Here is a 24755-nt window from a genome sequence, read left to right as displayed (position 1 = left end):
TTGAGTAGTTTCTGAGGGCGGTTCGGTGAAAGAAATTATCACCAGCGCACCCCTCTTGCATCATATGTCAGCTTTTAGACAGAGAGTCAGCTACATGAAAATTTGCTTGACTAGTTGCGCGAAAAATTTTGCCTGGAAATGTTTGGATTGTTGTTGGTGAAGCAGCAGACAGACAGTCAAAAGGTCTACATGAAGATAAAGGCTGGCGTGGATTGTTAAACCTGCCAAATTTTTGCCAAAAAACCCTGACTTCTTGACGGCTGGATTTTTGTCACAAAATTAGGTGAACGATAAGAGGCTGTCAGAAGTTTTCAAGTTGAAAAAAAAGTGTAATATTTGCAAAATTTTGGCGATGCATTCGGAATTTGGACATAGTAGTTTGTATCCACCGCTAAACGTTTTCCAGATCGGTCTTCCTACACGCCAATATTTCGAATTTATATGTCAATGAAGGGATAGCATTTAGTGGGCTTATTTTATTCTTTATTTATTATTATTTTATTCTTCCTCGAGAGGTGTGATTTCAGTACCCGCTTTACAAATCGCAGGAATTCGGACAGCAGAGCATCTTTCAAATCACCAGAATTTCTGGGTATTTGTAAAAATCTGCCTCGGTGAAAGCTAGGATTTGGACGTCACTGCAATGTCCGGCATGCGGCTATACATCATGGCTGAACATGTCATATAAGTACATCGAGTGTGTTATGCTTCTTCATAGGCAGAAGGATTCTGAGGTTTTGGAACCCTGACTGACAAGGTGATGTGTCACCCTTCCATGACTGTCGCCAAAAATATTATTAATTTGGGATCAATGCGATGCAGACGTAATACATCGATTAGCTAGGTATGCGGGACGCTTTCAAAAGCCCTCGCGTAATCGGTATAGCAACTAAAAAGATGTCTTTTCCCTCTCATTACCTATCCTACAACAAGTCGATAATGAGTTATTCTTTTCAACGCCTCAATCCGACTTGCCAGCGCTTCTATTCCTCGGGCAGAATGTCATTAGTCGCTGTGTGCGCATTGATCCTTCCACTAATAATCGACGTTATGGACTCGTAGAGGGTTGGTAAGCAAATAATCGGCGCGGTCCTGCATCGTGTGGCTCTAGGAGCAAGGAAGGTACCTTCCTGGTTTAAGCTATATGCCAACCGATCATGTATACAGATGAACTTTTTACACCCGGCCAAGACCAAGCAGTTTATAGCTTGTTGAATTTCCTCTCGGCAACTTTCCTAAAATTCAAACCCGGCATAGTGGCATGGCGAGTGCCTTCAGTGATAATCCTCTGGGGAAATAATATTGGGCTTCGAGTTAGTGATTAGAATTTTGATAACAGATGTCCCACTGGAGATGGGATAATTCCATTAAACCCTCTGCAATTTGTTCCTCATCCGCCTGCTGGCATTTTCAGTGCTGATTTGGAGTCAGCCTTGCAATTCCCTGCGTTAATGAGCCAGACCGACATTTCAAAGGATTTTTCGTGGTGAATCTCTTCGGTCACGCAATCCAATAACACGAAAATGAATCTTCTGACTGTGCAATCTAATAGCTGCAACTGCACCACAATACATAAGTGACTGAATTTGTAACGACTCTCCCAAATCAATAATGAGATTACGTCTCAACTATGTATTGCAATCGAGATGTAATTTCATTATTGATTTGATAGAGAATTATCCGAGCTGTTGGAGATGCATTGTGTCTGGGAATACCTGGTCTATGGAAAGAATCCATTTCCAAAAATTCTATACACGCTCTTTGGAATTTGTTGCGAAGCTCATTGGAGACTTTTTCCGGACGGTGAAGAAGAGTGCTTCGGCTGGTACTGAAACTGTTGCCAACGCTCGATGAATCTTTGTAACAAAGGGCCGCAATATGTTGTACCTGATTCCGCCATTGTTATTTCGTAGTAGGATAATAAACAGGTTCATTTCCTCAATGCAATTTCTTCATTCTAGAAGTCGAACAGATTATATCATAGATTATTTAAAATTATCTTATAAAGATATCGTTATAATGATTGGATTTATTATTTATTAGCTTTTCCCAAGTTCATCACCTACCACTTAGTTACACGAAGAGGAGGAGTTAGCATGACCCCGCAAAATAGTATCGTCTTTCTAAAATTTGTATTTCCTCTCACGGAAAAAATTGACAGACAGACAGACATTGAATCGATGTTAATAATCAGGCTTAAAAATACTTGAACAGTCGAAGTTTATCGTTCATCTGAATTGACAAAATAATTATATAGTTAAGAGGTTAGATATTGTCTTCTATTTGTAGTTAAGTCTAAAATTGATAGACCAGTAGCTTACTCCAAACTACAATTTTATTTTATTATGTATATACATATATTTCGGGAGCAACTTACTCCCTTCATCAGTACTGTACTGATGAAGGGAATAAGCTACTGGTCTATCAATTATATAGTTGTTTTTAAATTTTCCTACGACTACTTGTGAAAGCTCAATAATACAATCGTAAGACAAGTCATATCAAACTAACCCAAAAAAGGGAAGTATGCAGCTATAGCTATTTGGGGTGAATTAATGAAGAATAATTTTGCGAAATATGTACCTAGAATTAAATTTATCAGCAATAGGTACTGACCTTCTCCCGTTCTTGTTTACTTAGCCTGAACAAATTCTATAGGTCGACACAGTTTGAAACCCATAATTACGATTAAGACGAGTGACTTGCTATCTGAGTTAGAACTATTTTTTCAGAATAATGATAACTGCTGTTTATGTTTCTGTTTATACATTTTTTGACCCATCTGGTGGATTGGACTTTTTATATTATGATCTGATGTCGAACTACCTAATTTTATTGGTCATTAACTTTAAACATTTTTTTAAATAAATAATTGGTGATTATATTTATGAACCCTGATAAACCTCAACCAATACATATGTACATGCATTAAAGTGGCCCCTATAATTATTTGCGGCTCCGATGAAAGCTAATGAAATTTATTTTAACAAAAAACTGATAAGAATATAATAGGATATTATGTAAGTCTAGTGTTACTATTTTTGAAAGTATACAAGTTGAATTATAAATTAGTGTAGTTATGAAATTCTTACTCATAAGCTGTATGATGAAACAAATAAACATAAAAAGAGAAACCGATTTTAACGACTTAATATTTATGACTTTTTACAAAATCAATCTTTTTAATCTAGTAAGATCCGATTCATATGTATCTTAATGGTATTGCCAATGACAAATATGGTTGCCATTATTCCATGAATGATGCATTAACCACACCTACATGTAATGTGGTTTAGCTTTCTCCATTTTCCCCCATTCCTTATCCATTCCTCTACTCTTCGTAGTCTAGCTAGCCAATATTGGAATTGTTGCCTTTTCATAAAGTGTAGCTTATTAATTGCTACTTCCGCTTTATAATCAACATCAGCCGATACTTGGCCCAAACGCCAACGAAGTTCTTACTTCGGGATTATGTCAGATATTGATGACACGGTCGTTTGCTTTCATCCATAGAGTTTGCAGGTGACGAGCAGACTCGTATTGAGGATAAATACCAACAAAGCCAAGGTTATTGGTGTGTCATTTCACTCTTCCTATTTTCATTTATCAGGAGAATATCCAAAGTGTCGAACAATTTGTATATTTGGGGAGACCATCTAGAGAAAGCAAATCATCTGACGCTGGGGGCAATGTGTCCAAAGTGTTTAAGGTGGCAATCATTTCTGATGAATTATCTCTACCCTGGATGAAACTGCAAATCGACATCGTCCTTTTCAAATACATACTTGGTTGTTAAGCCCAAAAAGAGAGATCCGTAGATCAAAAAAACGTATGAGCAAGTTGCTTTCCTATTGGTTCGGTCCGTAATCAAGTGGATGCATACTTAGGAACCCTCCTGTTCTCTAGATACCCCGGATACCCAATTTATCCTCTCTTCCGATAAGCTTGCCAAAGTACAAGAATGCAGTACCACAAGAGGGAGAGTAGTGCTCTTCACATTCCCCCATTCTAAATCGCTTAATTCCAGAGGGCCCAGCCTGCACCATTGAAAATTTGAAGTTTAATAAAATGAGCATTACGGTGAGCCTAGATATGGTCTTTAAAGATTGTTCGTACATTCTATAATGGAATGAAATCATAAACCATTGTTGAAAGCTAAAGATTGCAGCCGGTAAATCAGTCCTTGCATTGGAGTAAATAAAAATAAAATAAAACAGAGCTCAAGTAAAATTGACTCTACCCGATCTTGAGGGACCTAGTTATTACATGTTCATTGTAGAGACTCTTCCATTTTCCTCTCTCAAAAGAGCTTAGACTGTCGTCTTTGACAGCATTTCCAATGCCCATTATCAAGTTGAAATATTCCCATCAAAATATAATATTACCTTTCGATCTTAAACTTTAATAATGTTTATTAATTTTATTGCTATAAAAGAGTACTACTTCTGTATGTATTGATGGACTGTACATTAAGAATTTTAATGTCATATGCTGTAAACCTGTTCATAATACTGATTTAAATTAAAAATTTTTAGCTTTCCCTTTTTCTTTTGAGCCTGAATAAGCATTCATTTAACAAACGAAACCTATTATTAGCATTACCAGTTTACAAAGTGTATCCCTAAAATAAAACAATTGAAATTGCAGCAGTACAGTCCCCAATGCTTTTTTCAATGATTCTCACGAATTTCGTAATGAAGCCAATAATCTGGGGGCGATCTTATGATACCACAGGTAACTTTTCTGTCATCCGGTAATCTTTCGCCTTTGCCCCGAACGATGTTGAAATTTTGACATATTGCAGTAGCTGTTAAGAAAAGCATATTTCTAGCAAATGTTTCGCCAGCACATAACCGTTTACCTAAGAAATATAGTGGAATATATGAGGGACCCTTTCCATTAAAACCCAATTCTATATTATTACCAGCTCCGAATGGAAGCGATATGTCCTTCTTGATTGAAAAATGGCCTTCGTAATCTAAAAACCTTTCTGGTCGAAATTGCTCAGGATCGCCCCAAATGTCCTTGTCGTTATGAAATCCGTAAAGGCCGGTGTACACTACAGTGTCCTTTGGAAAAAAAACATGTTTAAAATATCACTTAAGTCCTTCAAAAATGGAAAATATTAAAATTATTTCAATTATGTAATATGTACTTACGGCAGGGATGAAGTATCCCAAAAGCTCGGTATCAACTAACGCTCTATGCGGAATGTTAGATGGCACCAAGGTTTCCTGTCTTAAACATTCCCTAAGCGTGGCTTCAGTATAATGTAAATGTTGTCGATCGTCTAGGGTAGGTAGACGTCCGCTTCCAACGACCTCGTCAATTTCTGCTTGAATCCGTTTTAGAATTTCTGGTTTGAGTAAAAACCACTGGAACAAAAACGATAACTGTGTGGAAATTCCTGATACTGCTGGCATTATAAAGTCCACAATGCTCATGATAAACTGATCGACTGAAAAGGAATATTATATTCAAATATATACTTTTTGTTTAATATGCTTCCCATACTGGCAAAAGTGGTATCAATTTTTCCTTCTTCACGTTGCAGTTCCTCTAAATACATATCAATGAAGTTCCGGATGTGGCCATTTTCATATGTTTTTTCATGTCTATCGATAATGTTTTTCACAAATTTATAAATAATAGCATTGGACTTAGAAAGATCCTTATAACCGCTAGCTTTTGGAAAAAAATGCCGAATCCATGGAAGGAGACTGATTAATCTTCCATAGTCATCTCCTGTACGCTGGAATTTTTGGGCAGCCATCGCTAAATCTCCCGCAGCTTCTTGATCTGCTCGGGGTATTTTCTCGTTGCAAAAAACTTTCAGAAATGCGTTCACGAGCACAGGTGCCAAAAAGTAAGGACATAAAGCCTGATTTTTTCGGAAAAATTGGTGTTCGTGTGGATATTGAGGTCCTGTTTTCATAACGCCTAGAAGTTCCAGCAATTCATCATTGATGAAGATCTCAAGTTCATCGAAGCGACGACCAAATCCAAAATCTCGAAGATATCGTAAGAGGAATCGCCTCTGTACTTTCCATACGGGCCCATCATTGAAGAAAATGCCTGTAATAAAAAGAGAAAATTAAATTGATGATCTTCTAATCCAGGAGTATTTATGTGTCTCTTATTTGCTATGTTGTGGAGCACATGGCATCCATATTCTTTTATCTTATTATTACTTTTTACTATTGCTTTAACTTGACTATCATAGATGATTCAGTGAGTGATAAGCCTACCGCAGAGAGAGAAGGCAAAAATTATTGAAATTGGAGAATTGCTTTTATCAATATAGCAATGTTCCTTCTACCACCGACCCAACCAAATGAAAAATAAAGGAAATCAATCATGTAATATAAACATTTGGAGAAATAATTTAGTTCGGAATGTAGCGAAATATTTTTCAATTTCTTCCCAAATTTATAAATCGGAACCTGTTGAGTGTTGAAAGGTTTTGCTTTATTTCCGTGGGAACTTTAGCTATACGACTGTTCTATTTAAGAGTATTTAAAAATTAAATTTCGGCGACGAGTTGGTTCTCGAGTGCATTGTATCATGAATAGCCCATTACCATCTGCCTTCACGACGAGAGTTCCGTATCTGTTCTGCAATTAACTATAAAAGTTAGAAAAATGAATACAAACATCCTCCCCTATTTGTTTCTCCAAATAAGTGAGCACTGACCCATTTCCAAAAAAGCTTAACGAAAGACGACAACTTTGGCCCAGTATAACTTTGTTAATAATAATAGGATTTATCCAAAACATTTAAGTATCGTATTCTACATCAATTATGAATTTATTGAACAACAACCTTCTTTTTCTAGCTCGTCTCGCCGGGGTGGGTTTGTTTTTAGGTACTCGTCCCTCGATCTTGCCTCATCCTTTCTTCCGCCAGCAGTTCGATCTGTGATTGGTCCCTGTGATTGGTTCAGGTTTCTTCTCTCCTAGCGTACCTTGGGCAAAGAAGCATGACATGCTCTACATCCTCCGAAATGCGTAAAGTGGTGCAGAGACTGCCTGTAACAACCACGTTGTCCCATGAGGAGCTGGATAATGTTGTAGTGTTTTTTTCAAGGTACATCTTAATGTTGGGACTGAGTCTGTACATTCATCATCATCATAGCATGGTAAAGCACACTAATTTCTTTTGCTAGAATACTGTCTGGAATCAAGCCCATCACCACCATATTGTCTCATTTGGCATGATTTTTAAAGCACTGCAAACCCTCAGAGCCGTCCACCTGCTTCTTTCCTCGAGTGTTTGCGCCCATGTAGGCGACGCGTAAAAGAGAATAGATGCCCATTTTGGCTAAAAGCAATGTTCATAGTCTCTCGCCCCGCAAAGATTCCGAGGGAGCTCTTTTTGGAGTTGATTTGCAGATTGCGTAGTTGTGTAGTTTTGACTAACTTGCTAAGTAACTTTTCTAATTAAAGCGGCGATCACGTATGTCACGTCCACCATATACCCTAGGCTCCTCTGCCTGAAAGGTATCAGACCCCAACATTTGCCAGTACATCACATTTTCGCGAATGCTTCGAACAGAACACTTTCTCTCACATTCAAGAGCGCACGTCCCCTCCCGTTCAGAACCAGAACATTCAGCATTTTCTGACACTAGGCAAATGCAGTCAGCGTATGATCATTCCCCATCGAGCTCTCTTTTTCTGAGGTACTCTCCAGGCCTGCACATCCTAATTGTGAGGTCCACCCGGTCTATGTGAGAAGCCGTCCACTGCATTTTTTCCACTTTTCTGGTAGTTGAGTCCCTATTTCTCTCGGGGGTTTTCTGCGCTATTCATTCGTTCAACCGTTCACGTAGTCGCTTCTCGCGTTTTGAATGGGCGTCACTTGTGTTCCCTAGCTTACTTTTTCTTCGGTGTTTCTTACTAAATTTGTAGAGCTCCATGATTCTGTTACTCAATGCGATACAGGTGGCTCGCAGTTGGTGGTTGCACGTTACGGAATCTACGAAGAATTGAGCTACTTCTGAACAGGTCTATTGATGGATCCAGTTCCGCTCTCTTTCATACGTGTTTAACATTTGATGTCACAATAGCCAAGGTTCCCACTACTGAGGAATTGTGGTCGTCGGATACCAACGGCCGCGAGTCCGAGTGGCTGGTTTTGGATAAAATCCGGCCCAGGTTACTGTGGGCGGGCTACTTAATCTGTATAGATCAGGATTATCCAGCCCAGAAATTCTATAAAGGCAATACTCGCCAGGTATCTTTTAGTGGTGTTGAATTGACGGACCTCGTAAAACAGGGATGGCTGAAGTTTCCTACTAAGGCAAGGCTAGATCGGACACCGGCTGTTGAAGGAATTTTAGTTTCACACAACAAAGAGCGTTTGACATAGTCAAAAAAAGATAATAACCACTTCGGTTGGTGGAAATGTATCGTTCAATTAAGTTTCTGTGGTTTTTGGCAGATCTTCAAGGCCGTGTAAATCCTTGTTTTGTTCTGCTGGAACGCGATGCCTTTTCTTTTGGACTGTTTCTAGCCACTTATGGTCAATTGGTGCTTTCAGTTAAACCAATTGCTGGCAATTCATATCCGAACTGAGTGTTAGGCCATTGTGCAGTAACTCATAGTAGAAGTACAGGGCGAAACTATCCAGGCCACCAATCTTGACTCGGCTACCGTTTGGGAAGCTTTGTCTGCCTTCGGCCATAATCGCATTCATTTCATCAACAATGGTTCGGTCTGATTCATTTTAGCCAGGCATTTTCAGAGATAAATGTTTTTTAATTATATAATTCCTACAGAGGCCAAGGAGAATTTGAAGATTTTAGATACTCTTTCCTTTCCACAATTTATTTTCGTTGTCGTTACCATTGTGACACTTTACCACATATGTCTCCGAAAAAAAGTTAGCCTCTCTATAAAAGAGGAACAAATTATAAACACTGTTGTCAGTGGCTGTAAGCAAATTGATGCATCCAAGTCTTTGTACTCTGGATAATTGATATTTCTGACCATTCTTACCAAATCAGCAGTCCATTTACCATACGAATTATGGGATTCTACTGTAGTATTTTTTTATAAATATATGGGTCAATTATGAATTAATGATTGAAAATTTAGTATATTAGTAGGCCATACAAATGAGCTTCATTAGTCAATTTCATCAGAGTTGGATGTTTTTATAATTGAAATTACGTGGATTATTCTTCTAAGAAAAGCTTCGATCAATCTGTCTATGCTAATCTTTCTGGAATCTCAGATAAACATCTATAAATTATAATGAAGGAGATAAAGGCTTTTTGCCAAGCACTTGCGTCCATGAGCAAGATCTTTTGAGGAAAATCAAGACCCAGAGTGAATATTGTGTAAGTTCCCTTCGACCTATATCGCCTCTCCCTCTCCTGAGAAGAGTCTGGTCATTAGACGTTTATCTTAGCGTTAGTCACACCGGGATAGTCATTGGATATTTTTAAGGTTTTGTGTCAAACAAAACCTTATTAAAATCGGTTTACTGTCTGTCTGCCTGTCCGCCACACGCGTTTTTCTTGGAGACGGTTGTAGCGATTGACACCAAATTTGGTGGAGAGGTAGGAACTGTGAACGCTCACGCATCAATCTACGTAAAATTTAAGGGGGACGGGTCCCCGTACATGCAAAAGGGGTATTACATTTTTTTCACCAAATATAGTTATGTAGGGTATCAAATGAAAGGTCTCAATTAGTACTTTCCGAAGCCCGTTTTAGTTTTGACATTTGTCGGAAAGGTGGGGCCGAAAGTGATCACGTTCTTCCGGCGTAACTAACAGGCCCAACTATACGTGGAGGTCCGGCTCCATGCAAGTGGACTAAAGGTCCAATCTCTCAATGCTGCTTCGTTGCGGAAGCAGGTCTGACGAGTCGGGGGCCCATAATTTAGACTTTATTTAAATAAAGGAGCCGATGGTGAGAAATGGTTATATCCGATGTTAAGACAGAATGAAATTAATGAAAGTGTAGAGCCTAAGCCGTACTGATTGCTCCCATATCTGTTATGAGTACTTTACCTTACAATTTTGTATGAGTTTGTTGTGAATATGTCACTGGTGGCAGTGGAATTTATATCGTGATTTGACGTCGGATACCAGTCGACCCAGCTGTGAATGAGTATCTGAGTTAAATCAGGGTAATAATCTCGTGCGAGCGTACAAGACAATGATCTTGCCAGTCCTCATGTATTCCTCAGAGACTTGGGTTCTTAGCAAGAAAAATTGCGAACTCTTGGCCGCGTTCGAGAGAAGGATCCTCCGAAGAATTTTTGGCCCCCTACATGAGGATGGACAATTCCGTAGCCTACATAACGACGCAATCTATGAGCGATACAATGACCGTCCGGTTGTGAATAAAATCCGGCTCAATAGGTTACGGTGGGCGGGTCACTTAATCCAGCCCGAAAAGTCTATAAGGGCAATATCTATGGAAGAAAAAGAAGACGAGGCAGACCTTGCCTAAGATGGAGCAATGGCGTAGGTCAGGACGCCAGACAGCTTTTAGGGATATCGAATTGGTGGACCTTGGCGCAAAACCGGGATGTCTGGAGTTCCTTATTAAGGCGGGGCTAGACCGAATACCGGTTGTTGCGCCGTTGATGATGATGATGAGCGCAATGCAGTCCACATTGCCTCCTACAGGGTACTGTAAACCTGTAGTGTACCATTACGGTCTTGAATGAAGTTCTCTAACACACTTCAAGGTCCTGATCCAATATGGATTGTTGCACCAACGATTATTATTATTATTGTTGTGAACAGGCATCACTTCTGGTGATTTTAAAATCGATAGTACAAATGCTACGCCCCCAACAGTAAAACAAACACGAAGGACACATAATTGAGATAAGAATGTATAGTATGTACATATGGTGTTTAGGGGTGACTATAGCGTGTATATGAATGAGATAGGAATACATGATATGGATGGTGTTTAGATAGAGGGTTGTACCTCCTGCGTAATCTTTTTGTACTGGACACAAGGTGGTTGATCACAACAGGTCATTTCTCAACTTCCTTTGCAATGAACTTTCCACTTTGTAGCAAAATCTTCTAAAAACTAAGGAAGTTGTAGTCGTTTTAAGATTATTAATTATAATGAAGTGAAAAACTTTATCAGGGAAACAAATACAACACCAATCATAAACATTCTGGCCGTAACTAGGATTTGAATCCAAAGATGTGAACTATCCTCTTTACAGCCGTAGCACCGTTTTGAGTCCTTATACAGTTGCTAAACTTACTTCCTCAGATAATTACAAAAGTTTTATGTTCCGCGAAAATTTAAGCAATGCCTTTAACAAACGATAGTTAACTAGAAATACTATTTTCCTTCAAGAGTGCGCCTATATATGTATACATTTCAATGTGGTTATTCTATAATTACGAATGTTAAAGAAAGCAGATAACCCCAGGGTTCGCTCAAGTAATGCAAAAAATAATCACGTGATAAACCGCGCAATACGCTACGTAGTTGGAAAGGTCAGGGTATGTTTAGTTGAATTTAAAAATAGTTTTGTGTCGCAACCTAGATGTTTAAAATAATGATAGTAATCAATTAATTTGTATATAGGGTTATATAATATAGCATAATATGGTTGGCTTGCCCATATTTAATTTCCATGCGTGTATATTCATGTAAATTAAATATTATTGCCATAAAGATAAAGTTGAAAAGAAAATATAATAAAATGGCTTTAGTATTTTTCTTTTTTTTTGTTTACCTTTAACACATTATGGGTAATTACCAGTGGGAGATACTCTAAACCAATTTAGGGATGAGTCCGACTGATTTTAAATTCTAAAGCAAAATACAGTATAAATGAAGGATAAGTTTCTACAATGAGTTAACCGCCAACTTGAGTGTACGCACTAGGTGTTTGCAATGTACGGCCAACCGCTAGTTATTGTGTACGGGTGCACTTTGCAGGCATGAATTTTGACAGGAAGAAAATGGATACACTCACAAAATATGAACGAAATTGACAGGTTCTTGGAGAAAAACAGGAATCCAATATTTCCTCCTTTCCCTCCGTCTTTTTAAACGGTAGTATAAATAAATAGAACCATCTAACTCAACGGCGTCCATTTTGTTTGTAATCAGAATATCCGCTGTTCGGTAGCCCAGCCACTCTATTTACGCCCCACTCCGCACAGAAGAGAGGATAAGGAGGATATGTGAAAAAAAGGTCCCCCCTTTGTAATCCTAAAAAGTCACGGAACCTCAAGGTGGGGCTATTTTCACGTCAAAACGGCTGGGGTTAACTTCGAAGCCCAACTACACAAGGGTAAAGGAGGGAAAGTAGGAAGAAGCCGGGATCCCTTCTTTCAAGCTCCGTTGAAAAATCACGGCGATAAGCCCCCTCAAAAAGTTATGGCATCTAAAATGAAAATAAGCAGTTTGATATTCTTGTATAATACTACTAACCAATATATTATTTCACAGGTAAAACAAGCTGTTCTTTAACAGTCATCAGGCATTGATCCGCATTGAGAATAAGTTAGTGAACTACTGGTGTAATTATTAATCAAATCCATTGTAATTCCATTGGCTCTTGGTGACTTACCTATAATTCTTAAGGCGCGAGCCGTTTCTCCCATCTTTAATAGTGACAGCATTTGTAAGTCGTCTTTATTCGGCGGCACCTCTAACTAGCCAATATTTTGTTTGTTGGGCAGTTCATCAAAATACTCAACCCATTGTTCCAATATGCTTATGCGATAGATTTCTCTTTTTGTTTCGACAGGATGAGCATCAAGGTGTATATGGCCTCAATGTTCTGACTAGTAGGTAAAATTTACGCACTTGATCCCTGTACTTCTGAAGTTCACAGACCTATTAGTTCTGCCAGACTTCTTTTTTCTGCCTTTCAAGACGCTTCTTTGTTCGGCTTCCGTGGTAAGTTTCTGCATGTTCCACGTTTTTTGAGTTTGCTGCATTGTTCGATATGCAATATTCTTCCGTTCCCTTCCGACTTTTTTTACGACTTGGCCGAAATATATTTGTATAGATCGTTCAACCAAAAATATTATTGCAGGAAAGCAAAATGCTGCGATGACCCATAATTATCGGCTCGACATTCTCAAAAATTGAACCAGCTCGCAATGGCAATATAGGAAATCTTATAAAAGGATTTGGCTATAGAAACCTATTAATTCTTATGCCCTATTTTGCCAACAAGATCATGTTATTTAACATTATTGGACTCATTCTTAAAAAGCATCTGAATTCTTCACCAATTCCCCACTGCTCGCTTAATGTGTATTGAGTCGATTGAGTTTCAGTTGTAAGCTTATTACTTGTCATCATTAAGTGTGATAATAATGAAAATAAAGCAGAGTCTCACTGAAATAGAAATTGAAAAAAACATAACAGCAATGACGTGACCCTCTAGATGCTCTATACTCCATAAAGTCGTGAACAGGAGACATACAATGGTGAAGTGTGAAATTTCCACCTTACCCCCAAAAGGTGAGAAGATGGGAAAGGAATGCAAGAGGAAGAGGAATATCCCGTCTCTACAACTCCTTTGAACACCTCACCCCACCTCCCTTAAAAAAGACATGTTGCCAATTTGTTTTTTACAACTGAATTGGAAGTTGCCGTCATTGAGTTATTATGTTTGGAGGTGGGATCGCAACCCGTACTTTGTTAGATTTAACATCGGCTTAACGTTGAGGGTAATATGTATCCGGACAATAAGTAATAACAACCGCTTCATTGGTCCTGCTCGTTTTTATATCGGTTCAAGTGGAAAACAAATACATATAATTTTCCGGAACACAAAATGAGATGCTTTTCTAGTTTGTTGTCGGTTGCACAGTACAACAAGGTCTCATTACGATTCGTTAAAATTTGTGCCCCCATTTACAAGTGCCTTAATTCCTAAGTTATGCAAGTGCGACCCTTACATATGCATGAATGACGATTTCTATAACATATTTATTATAAAAATCACTGGTCATCGGTGAGCCAAAATGCTTTTCTAAATAATTACTAAATTTCCCATTTAGCTGGAAAATATAGTAAAGTTGTTATCAGTTACGGCATGATATTACAATATTGTTCTTTTTTTACTTGAATAACAATATTTAGCGCCTAGACATTGTACATTGTACTGATAATAAAAAAAGAAGGTCAGTGATTATTTCCCAAGGTCCTAAATATAATCGCATTAATTCGATAAGGATTTTCTTTATGAAGTGTGCTTGGATTATTGGGTTACATGCATATAACGTCTTGAACTTGTCCATTACCTCATACGCCTTTCTTCTTCACCCTCACCTAGTGTGCATTGTATAATACCTTGTTCATATAGCCGCTAGTAATCCTTAAATGAGGCATAGCGCGTGAACAACACTCACATGCCATCGTTACCGATTCTTCAGCTCCCTCTAGAACTTCCCGAGAGCCTTGCACTCTTATTCCACCTATGACTCCCTTTAAGAAGCGCCCTACAACCGAGTAGTATTACTTTGGAAAAGTTTATTTTAAATGGCGACCCAATGTTCCGTAATCTGGTTGATTATTCAAAATATCAATCATCGCAAGATAGTTCTTTCACTACAGAACGACAACTGGATCACGTAAGCAGGTAAATTTGACGGGTAGAAGCTCTCCAACCCCGCCAAAAGTTAAAGATATAACAAGCAGGCGAAGATGATCCCTATCAAGGCATATGTCAGCACCTCTTTTATTAGGCACAACCAGAAGACAAGTTCTTAATTTTTCAGTTTTCTGACACTATTTTATGGTTGAACAATATGTCTTCAATGATCAAGCGGTGAAAACTATAGAAATTCACTAACCTGTGTGAAAACGTAATCATAAAATTGGACTGACTAAAGATGTATAAGATTTATAGTTTTAGTTTTAACGAAAAAATGTGTATCCCGAACCTTTTAAGTTCGTTCTGCATTTTCATCATCTTTAGAGGAGTCGAATCTAGGTCGTATTCGGCATTAGTAGTCGAGATGATTCAAAATCACCATCCAAAATATCAAGCTATCGCAATTTCGGTCGACTTTTTGCTCGTTTCCCATTGACTTTAACGTGTAGGCTAATCGTAGCTAGTGGGTTCTATTCAGCGCGAATTACATGATGATACATTCGCAATTTTTCCAGGAGGTGAGCAACCGCACATCAATCGCAGATGCCCTCATCTCGAACGCGATCACAGCGTGCTACGCCACTGATCTAACGCAGCAATCGGGTGACAAGGGGGTCAACACCGCGGTCAATTTTGGTTTTGAAACTTTCGTTGTTGTGTCGATGATAAAGATCTTGCGCGTGAAGTAATTTCATAGCGCAATTCATTATTTGCTGATAGCAATTACCCGAGATAGTTAAATTACCCCGTGCTTGTCAGGTCGATGCCACTGACAGTGATAGTGCCTGTTTCATTGTGCCCGGTTGGTAAAAAATCTGTTTAACTCAGGTTCAACCGGAGACCGTGCTGCTAGGCAGTAAGTTGCTGGACATAAACATTTTTTTGTGAGACGCTAGGAAAACACCATCTATAATAACTGAAGTAGTATTTGCAACCGAAGCGCAGTGAAGGCGGCAGAGTGAAAGCGATCGAGCATAAAAAATGGGAAACGCCTGCTAAGCCACCGACAGTTCTGCTACCAAATCCAATTTTCAGACGCAGAAGGATAAAGGCAAATCTCTCACGTCTAAAAACCGGACAAACTGTTTCAATTAGTCTTCCAAGTCGGGGTGGGATAGGACTGATAACCCTAAGATTGTTAGGAAGCGAGAAATCCAACCCAACCTATCCCTACTCTATAACGATATTTCCCTGCTATCAAATTTATCATGAATTAATAGAGTTAAATGTGGCTGCAGTCAACTTAGCGTTCCTCATTTTACATTTGTCCAACAACAACAACAAGTCTGCGAACTAGAAAAGTACAGGGAGCAACCGCACCAGGCGCGGAAGTTTTACCAACAAGTCAGCAGGATGAAGCCTTATACACCTCGATGCTCATCCTGCCGAGACAAAGAGGGAAATCTGATTTCCGACAGAATGGGCATATTAGAGCGATGGGTTGAGTACTTTGATGAGCTACTGAACAACCAGAACATCGGCGAGTTGGAGGTCCCGCCAACTGAAGACGACGGACAAATACTGCCACCACCAAGTTTAGGAGAAACAGTCCGTGCAATTCATCGGCTAAAAAATCATAAGTCGCCAGGAGCCGATGGAATTACAGCCGAATTGGTTAAATATGGAGGCGACCAGTTACACCAAGTGGTTCATCAACTTGTGCTCAAGGTATGGGACAGCGAATCAATGCCTGACGACTGGCAGCGAGGCATAATCTGTCTCATACATAAAAAGGGAGATATCACACAGTGCAGCAATTATAGAGGTATCACGTTGCTGAGTACCATCTATAAGATATTCTCCACTATCTTGCTAGGCCGGATAGCCCCATACGCCCAGAACATCATTGGCCCATACCAAAGAGGCTTCACTCCAGGCAAATCAGCAACAGATCAGATTTTCTCTCTGCGGCAGGCGATGGAAAAACTGTTGGAATATGGACAACAGTTGCACCATCTGTTCATCGACTTTAAAGCCGCCTATGATAGCATAGCCAGGGTAAAACTGTACACGGCCATGAGGGAATTCGGTATCCCGACGAAATTAATAAGACTGACTAGGCTGACCCTGACCAATGTGCGAGGCCAGATAAAAGCAGCAGGATCACTCTCAAGACCATTTGACATCAACAACGGTCTACGACAAGGGGATGCGCTATCATGCGTCCTCTTTAACCTGGCCCTCGAGAAGGTGATCCGTGATGCTGAGGTGAATGCAAGAGGTACGATCCTCTTCAAGTCCACCCAACTACTGGCCTATGCTGACGATATCGACATCATGGGAAGAACCACCCGAGACGTACAAACTGCCTTCATCCAGATCGAGCAGGCGGCGCGAGATCTTGGGCTGCACATCAATGAAGGCAAGACAAAATACATGGTGGCAACGTCAGCACCGAAGACGAATCAACCAACAACATCAAACCGCACTGGTCAAACACAAGCACGAACAAGAATAAGGATAGGGGAATACAACTTTGAGACCGTTGACAATTTCTCCTATCTAGGGTCGAAAATCACAACCGATAACAACTACGATGATGAAATCCGCGCACGGTTGTTGTCAGCCAACAGAGCCTACTTCAGCTTACAAAGACTGTTCCGCTCGAAACGTCTCACCATAGGGTCAAAGCTCTTACTGTACAAGACTATGATCTTGCCAGTCCTCATGTATTCCTCGGAAACTTGGGTTCTTAGCAAGAAAAATTGCGAACTCTTGGCCGCGTTCGAGAGAAGAATCCTCCGAAGAATTTTTGGCCCCCTACATGAGGATGGACGATTCCGTAGCCTACACAATGACGAAATCTATGAGCGATACCATGACCGTCCGGTTGTGGATAAAATCCGGCTCAATAGGTTACGGTGGGCGGGTCACTTAATCCGTATGGATGAAGATGATCCCACCCGGAAAGTCTATAAGGGCAATATCTATGGTAGGAAAAGAAGACGAGGCAGACCCTGCCTAAGATGGAGCGATGGCGTGGGCCAGGACGCCAGACAGCTTTTAGGGATATCGAATTGGTGGACCTCGGCGCAAAACCGGGATGTCTGGAGTTCCTTATTAAGGCAGGCCTAGACCGGATACCGGTTGTTGCGCCGTTGATGATGATTTTACATTTGTCGGTGGATTTTCTAATTGAAGACTTCTACTGCATTTCACAGACTCGTTTAAAGAACAGGCAGGTGTCAACATAACCGGATATTGCACTATCTGGAATGACTTCAGCATTGGTGCTGTTCTTTTAATGAGGAAAGGCTATAACTTTGATGAGGCCCTCATCGAAATACTACTTACTTGTTCCACTGCTATGAAAACTTCTGACTAAACAACTAGGCCATGACTTGAAAGTCTTGGGAAATATCCCTTTAAAATCCAAATACCTCACCTTCGGCAGCGATTTTAATTCAAAGTGAATTTCCTGGGGCAATACGACAGTTAACCACAGCGCTATTTGGGCTTCTGCAAGCAGCCACATGGGAACCGTGTTGAAATAGATGCCTACATGCCTACCTTGAGATGGTCTCGTTGGACTCACCAACGAAACTGGTAAGTTAATTCATCATTGACGATTTCCTGGTCTCTGCTTAAATCAAGGGTGTCAGGTGCAAGACGCTACCACTTCGCAGTTAAACTTACATTGTCCCCATCTTATTATAACAACTACAAAGGCAAGTAACGGCCGCAATAAAATCTTTCGTCCACACTAATTGTGGCAAAGTTAAATCAGGATTAGCATCAATGCTAAATGTAACTCTAACTTGTCATTAATACTCTCATCATAATTCATTTCTCTATTATACCGAGTGATATTTCCACAAAAACGGAAATAAAGTTAATGTTGATTATAAAGCATTGATCTCCCGGATTAATTCTGTGAGTATAATAAATCGAGAAATGTTGGCGCAATTCCGTAACAAAGAATTCACAAACAAACTAGAAGACCCAGGCCAATTATGTTTCAATACATAAAAAGGTTGAAGAAGGAACACAAATCCCATAACTTCGTTCCTACAAATTACACAAACCCATCTGCAGTGATACTAGAAAAGCGAAAGTCATTGCAGAATCTTTTGAATGGCAGCCAAAACTCCAAGTATAGGTCCCAGGGCAACTAGCAAACGCATACTGAATCAGCACCAACAGCTCTATTTTCAAACCCTATCTCTACCTCCACGTGATGATCGCTGCGAGTTCTTTCTTAATGAAAAATTGCAGGCGGAGAAGAATGAAGGCGAGTCTCTCGCGGCAAGAGACGGATTGTGCCAAGTGGTTCTCCAGGCTGGGGTTTAGTGGGGCTGACAATGCGACATGAAAAACCTAAGTTACGAAGCCATGAAAGGAGCCGCCTACTGGATTGACTACACAACGGCAAACCCGACTGCGAAGCGCAGTTTCAGAAGTTAGCCAATACCCTGTCCCTCCGAGAAGTTAGCCGATACCCTGGCAGTCTGGGCAGGGAACGGTTTCCTAAAGCAGAACCACTAAGCTATATAAAAAAAATGAAACTTCCTGTTATCGGCTTTGAAAAGGTAAGCGGACTTCAGGATACTCTGCATTCAGAAAATAATTGGCCCCTACCAAAGAGGCTTCACTACAGGCAAATCAGAAACAAAAAATATTGGAATATGGTGATCAATTGAACCATCGAATTCTAGCACGTATATGATAGCACAACCGGGTAAAACTGTACACAGCCACGAGATATTTTCGTATTCCGATAAAACTAATAAGACTGATTAGCCGACTCTGACCAATGTGCAGGAATCACCTTCTTGACGATTCAACATCAACAGCGGTCTAAGACAAGGGGGCCCCCTATCGTGCATGCTCTTTAATCTGGCCTTGGGAAAAGTGATTCGTGATGCTGAAGTAAATAAGAGAGGCACCAACCTCTTCAAAATCACCCATCTACTGGCATATGCTGATGTACCCTAATATACCCTTATCCATATCGAGTAGGCGGTGCGAGACTTTGGGCTGTACACTAATAAAAGCGAAAACGAAGTACATTGTGGCAATGTCGGCATCAAAAAATAAAGAAGCAACCACACCACATCGCACTGATAAAATATCAGGTTGTCCACAAAGTTTTCGCACAAATATTAATGTGACAATTAAAAAGCAATTAGCAGACAAACCAAAACAGCAGGTACAACATGTGATATCCCAATGGAAAGGTCAGAGTCCTAACTATAAAATGCATGGTAAATTATCCTTGAAGGATCAGTGTTGTGAAGGATATTCAAGGATAAACATGGAATTCGACAAAGTACATTTTCGTCATTGCATTTTGTACGAGTTTCAAATGGGGACGAAGGTGCCGAAGGCGATTGAAAATTTGTCGAAGGTATTCGGTGAAGGAAAGGTAAAGCGCAGGACAGTTTACGATTGGTTCGAAAAATTCTACAGCGGAGACCTGACACTTGAAGATGAACCTCGCTCAGGAAGACCCTATACGATTGACGACGATATCCTGCGCAACAAACTGGAAGCGAATCCTTTTCTTTCGACACGTGTGCTTGCAGAGGATCTCGGTGTATCAAAATCAGGAGTAGCAGTAGTCATTACGCGTCTTGGATATGTTTTGAAGAGCACAAAGTGGGTACCGCACGAACTGACTGAACGAAATCTGGCCGATAGAGTGAGAATTTGCTCCGCTAACCTTTTACGGAACGAAAACGACCCTTTTTTGAATCGATTGGTAACTGGCGATGAGAAATGGATTGTGTACGAAAACGTAGCGAAGAAACGAGCCTACACTCATCGAGATCAACCGGGTCCATCGGTAGCAAAGCCGTCTATTCATCAGCAGAAGCGAATGCTCAGTATATGGTGGGACGTTCGTGGCCCCATACACTACGAGCTTTTGGGACCAAACGAGACCATTACCGCCGATAAGTACTGCGAGCAGCTCGACAGATTAAACACCCAGCTACGTTCGAAACGACCAGCATTGGTCAACAGGCGAAATATTGTCTTTCATCATGATAACGCCCGGCCGCATACATCTTTAACTACTCAGCGAAAATTGAGTGAGCTTGGCTGGGAAGTTTTGAGTCATCCTGCGTATAGTCCCGACCTTGCTCCTTCTGATTACCATTTGTTCAGGTCCCTCCAACATTTTCTGGATGGTAAAAAAATGACTTCTGAAGCTGACCTCCAAAGTGCACTTCGCACGTACTTTGAGGGGAAGGGGGAAGAGTTTTATAGAGGGGGGATTTTGAAGTTGCCCGATAGATGGAGGGAAGTCGTATCTAATGGAGGCAATTATATATTAGATTAAATAACTAAAGGTTTTTATAAACTTATCTGCTGAATTCTGTCTTTGATTTGTGCGAAAACTTTGTGGACAACCTGATAAGAACAATAAAATAGGAGACTACAACTTTGGCTGATGATTTCTCCTATGTAGGGTCGAAAATTACAACCGATAACAGCTATGACGACGAAACCGAGGCAGGGTTGTCGACAACCAACGGAGCCTATTTCAGTTTACAAAAACTGTTTTGCTCGAAAAGTCTCACCATAGGATCAAATCTTTACTGTACAAGACTATGATCTTGCCAGTCCTAATGTATTCTTCGTAGACTTGGGTACTTAGCACAAAAAAAATTGCGAACTCTTAGTCGCTTTCGAGGGAAGAATCCTTCGGAGAACTTTTGGCCCCCTATAGGAGGATGGATGATTCCGTAACCTATATAACAACGGAAACTATGAGCGATACCACTATTGTCTGGTTGTGGATAAAATCCATCTCAATAGGTTGCGGTAGACAAGTCACTGAATGGGTGAGGGTGATCCAGCCCGGAAAGTCTATATGGTAGAAAAAGAAGACGAGGCAAACCCTGCCTCAGATGGAGCGATAGCGTAGGCCAGGATGCCAGGCAGCTTTTAAGGATATCAAATTCGTGGACCTTGGTGCAAAACCGGGATGTTTGGAGTTCCTTTCTAAGGCAGGCCTAGATGCCGTTGATGATGATGATGAAACTCCCATAGACTCCCCTGTTCCACTAGAAAACTAAATCTACCCACTCGATACATTTTTTGAATTTATCGTAACTTATAGCTCTTATCAAAGGGCAAGAAATTACCTGAGACTGATGAAATTCTTGACTTCGTTAATATAGCTTCAGTCAAATTTCTTCTCACAGTTTTTTATAACTGTAGAAAACAGATTATTTCCATAACCAATTTTAGGCACAACAAAGTTGGGAAAACTTTTGGAGGGAGCATCCAGCTTAACGTCAACAATAAATCAATGGTAGCATATGCATTAGACTTAGAAGATACCGTCGACTTTCTGTGGATAAATGGACCTATCTATGCATTAGTTGAAAGCGAGTTACCTACCTGATGATTAGACTTGCCATAAGTTTCTTTGAAAATAGAAACTTCTTCATGGGAAACTGAAGTTCCGATTTGTTGTCAGTAACCTCGGGAGTATCATAAAGGTCCGTTTATGGTTTAACCTTAAATAAAATTTTCGCAGCTGACATTTCAACCCCTGACATCGTCATTGATCTGATTAAATTTGGCAATGGCACAAATGCCCTTTTCGGAGAAAATCTAAATACTTTGCCTCTAGTTTCATCTACGACAGCTCGAAACTCAAAATTGGAAGCAGCACAGTGAACCAATCAAAATCGATCAAATACTTAGGAGTTAAACTAAATGAATTCCCAAAAATTTAGGGATTGAATTCTATATTTTCTCCTTTCGATAATTCTTGTCTGAAAGGGGTACATAGAGGCTATGTGCAGTCAATGTAAATGCCTTCTGTAAAAAATAGTTATAAGCCTAGAATAGAATATTAGATATTCATGTCTAAGGTTAAGCTAGAATTAAGAAAGTAATTTTCTATTTCGAGCTTGTAGCGCTGGCGCATTTTTCATAATTGATAAGTTGTTTAAAAATAATAAATGTTATAATCGATGTGTCAAACATATAAACTATGGTAAAATACAGAGAAGATCGGGTGAAACAAACAATTGTAACACCCACCCACTGAAATAAAATTAAGTAATAATAGATGTAGCTAAATATAAGCTAGTATAAGAATATTTACTGTTTATATGTAAGCCACTATTAAAAAATTAGACAAATTTAATTTCGAGTGCAACCACAATTAAAACACCTCACCCTTTACACTTCTGCAAAATTGACTTGGAATATAAATACCTTTTCTGTTGAAATTCGGTTCGCGTAATCGACTCGCAAATAAATCAGGACGTCCATCGAATTCTGGTCGCGAAAGGACCTCCTTCACTCCCTCTTGTGAGTGTACCACCACAGTTGGATAAGGTCCTAAATAAAAACCAAGCACTTTTGATTTATACCACTTGCTGAACCGAAGCGCAGCTGAATGCGTGGACTTAAAATTGACGAGGAGGAGAAATAGATACGATCCGAAAAACGGAATACGCGGTGGTCCTGTAAAAACGTCGAAAATCACTTTTAAAAAAACAATATAAATTCGATTTGAATCGTTTACCGGGAGGGAAATTTTTCGGTCTATAAGTTACATATTGATACGCGTAGTATATGACCATACACCCAAGCGCTACTATTAAAAAAGGCGACACCATTATTGTGACTTTAGTTAACTTTAAAGGCAGTCAGTTCCAAACTGAGAAACCATCCACTAGCATCGACTTAAATAAACCAAAAACCCGTTGCACAATTCGATTAAATGGGCATATTATGTACGAGTACATAAGCATCAATATAATAATTATTTCATCATTTTCACCGCCCATTGCGAGAAAGAAGTAAACACAATGACCGTGGATGGAAAGTTGATATGGTCTTGGGGACCACTATTACCATTGCCTATTATTTACTCTTTGTTGTAGATAGGAAGTGAGGAAATTTCGTACTGACGGAGATAACCCAATTTGTTGCAAATTTTCAGAAATTCTCACAAACAAAGACCATTATCGCACACAAAACTGTTCCCCAATCAGAAAAGAGCTCCGGATACTTTTTTTTGCGCTGGACTTTGAAAGGCCTCATCCGAGATAATACCGAAATTCGGCGAAAAAATCAAAACCTTCCGAGTTACACTTAGTCCAGCCTATAGTTAGTAAAATGAATTTTAATTAACATATTTCCTCTCACAACCTGATAGTCCTTCAATAAGTTTGTAGTAATTTGTTCATAATTTTCGTATTTTGTATTTCCCAAAAATCCATCGAGATTTCAAAGAAATTGCAATTATTTTTTTTTTTAATATGGATCAAGGTTTTCATAGTTATCATATTCCGTTATCTTACCATGCGTATTTGCAATCCTACAAATATGACTTTTTAATTTCCGGAACTAAGAGTCTGAACAAATATTTTGTAAATATTTAACAAAAAACTGCACCAAACATGGGCCTACAACTCTGTTAGAAATAATCAAGTCTCTCTAACATCTTGTGTGAAATGGTCTATCTACATGCGCATCCATCTGCCCATATATTTGTATGTCCCTCCGTATGTCTGTTTACCTCTCTGTCTACCTGCATATTTTTTAGTCCTTGCAAGGTGATTCCTATCATACGGTTATGTAAGACTCCTACTAAGTAAATCCGCCTCCTTCTCCTTCGTTTATCCGACGAGACGGCTGTTAATTCGCGGGACACTTATTAGCTGCAGCTCGTGTCCTTCTTCATCTTCCTTCGAAGCTCCTTCTTCCTCAGAACCCTGTGGATCGCATTCATAAATTTTCCTAATGTTCGACAAGTTTTATCTGAAGTTAGCATATGCTTCACGATATTCTTAGTTGGCAGCGGCTACTAGGTAGACAACAAATAATGAACAGTAATACATTGATTGAAACAAGTCGGGAAACCTCTGGTCGGCACTTCAGGATGAAAGGTTTTATCTGTTTCTTGTGTGAGCATATTTGAATGCAGAACTATCCCATCTGTACGTAGCCCGTAATATATATACACTAAGGACGTCATACTACTCACTTTAGTGTGATATTGATATTTAGTACTATGAGTTGCAGTAATTTCTCACGGTTAAGGCAATTTTGTGCTACTGTAACTTTGTTAGTAATAGAATAATTTAGATCAAACTTATATAGATAGAATCTATATTACTGCATTTTTATAAATATAGGATAAACTGAAGTCAATTTCCCCAAAAATTTTG

At 39.6% G+C, this 24755-nt stretch overlaps 1 protein-coding gene across 1 annotated transcript; it reads right to left on the bottom strand.

The window, feature by feature from the left end:
- Window positions 1-4394: 4394 nt before the first annotated feature.
- Window positions 4395-23265, bottom strand: LOC119658412 (probable cytochrome P450 304a1). Its single transcript, XM_038065809.1, has 6 exons — window positions 23105-23265; window positions 22792-23043; window positions 5515-6075; window positions 5160-5458; window positions 4925-5069; window positions 4395-4861 (listed from the first exon to the last, which is right to left on the bottom strand). Exons 1-6 carry the CDS (start codon window positions 23196-23198, stop codon window positions 4671-4673), a joined length of 1542 nt encoding a protein of 513 aa, XP_037921737.1. The 5' UTR covers window positions 23199-23265; the 3' UTR covers window positions 4395-4670.
- Between the last annotated feature and the right edge of the window lie 1490 nt (window positions 23266-24755).

Source organism: Hermetia illucens, chromosome 5 (genome assembly GCF_905115235.1).
Source record: "Hermetia illucens chromosome 5, iHerIll2.2.curated.20191125, whole genome shotgun sequence".
NCBI lineage: Eukaryota > Metazoa > Arthropoda > Insecta > Diptera > Stratiomyidae > Hermetia > Hermetia illucens.
The sequence above is the reverse complement of the archived record's forward strand: the minus strand, read 5'-3'. Positions and strand labels throughout refer to the sequence as shown.

Coding starts and splice junctions, on each gene's coding strand:
- LOC119658412 (XM_038065809.1), bottom strand. CDS start 23,198: ATGGTGTCGCCTTTTTTAATAGTAGCGCTTGGGTGTATGGTCATATAC. Junction 6,076..22,791: donor ACCGAATTTCAACAGAAAAG/GTATTTATATTC, acceptor TTTTTATTACAG/GCATTTTCTTCAATGATGGG. Junction 4,862..4,924: donor ATCGCTTCCATTCGGAGCTG/GTAATAATATAG, acceptor TATATTTCTTAG/GTAAACGGTTATGTGCTGGC.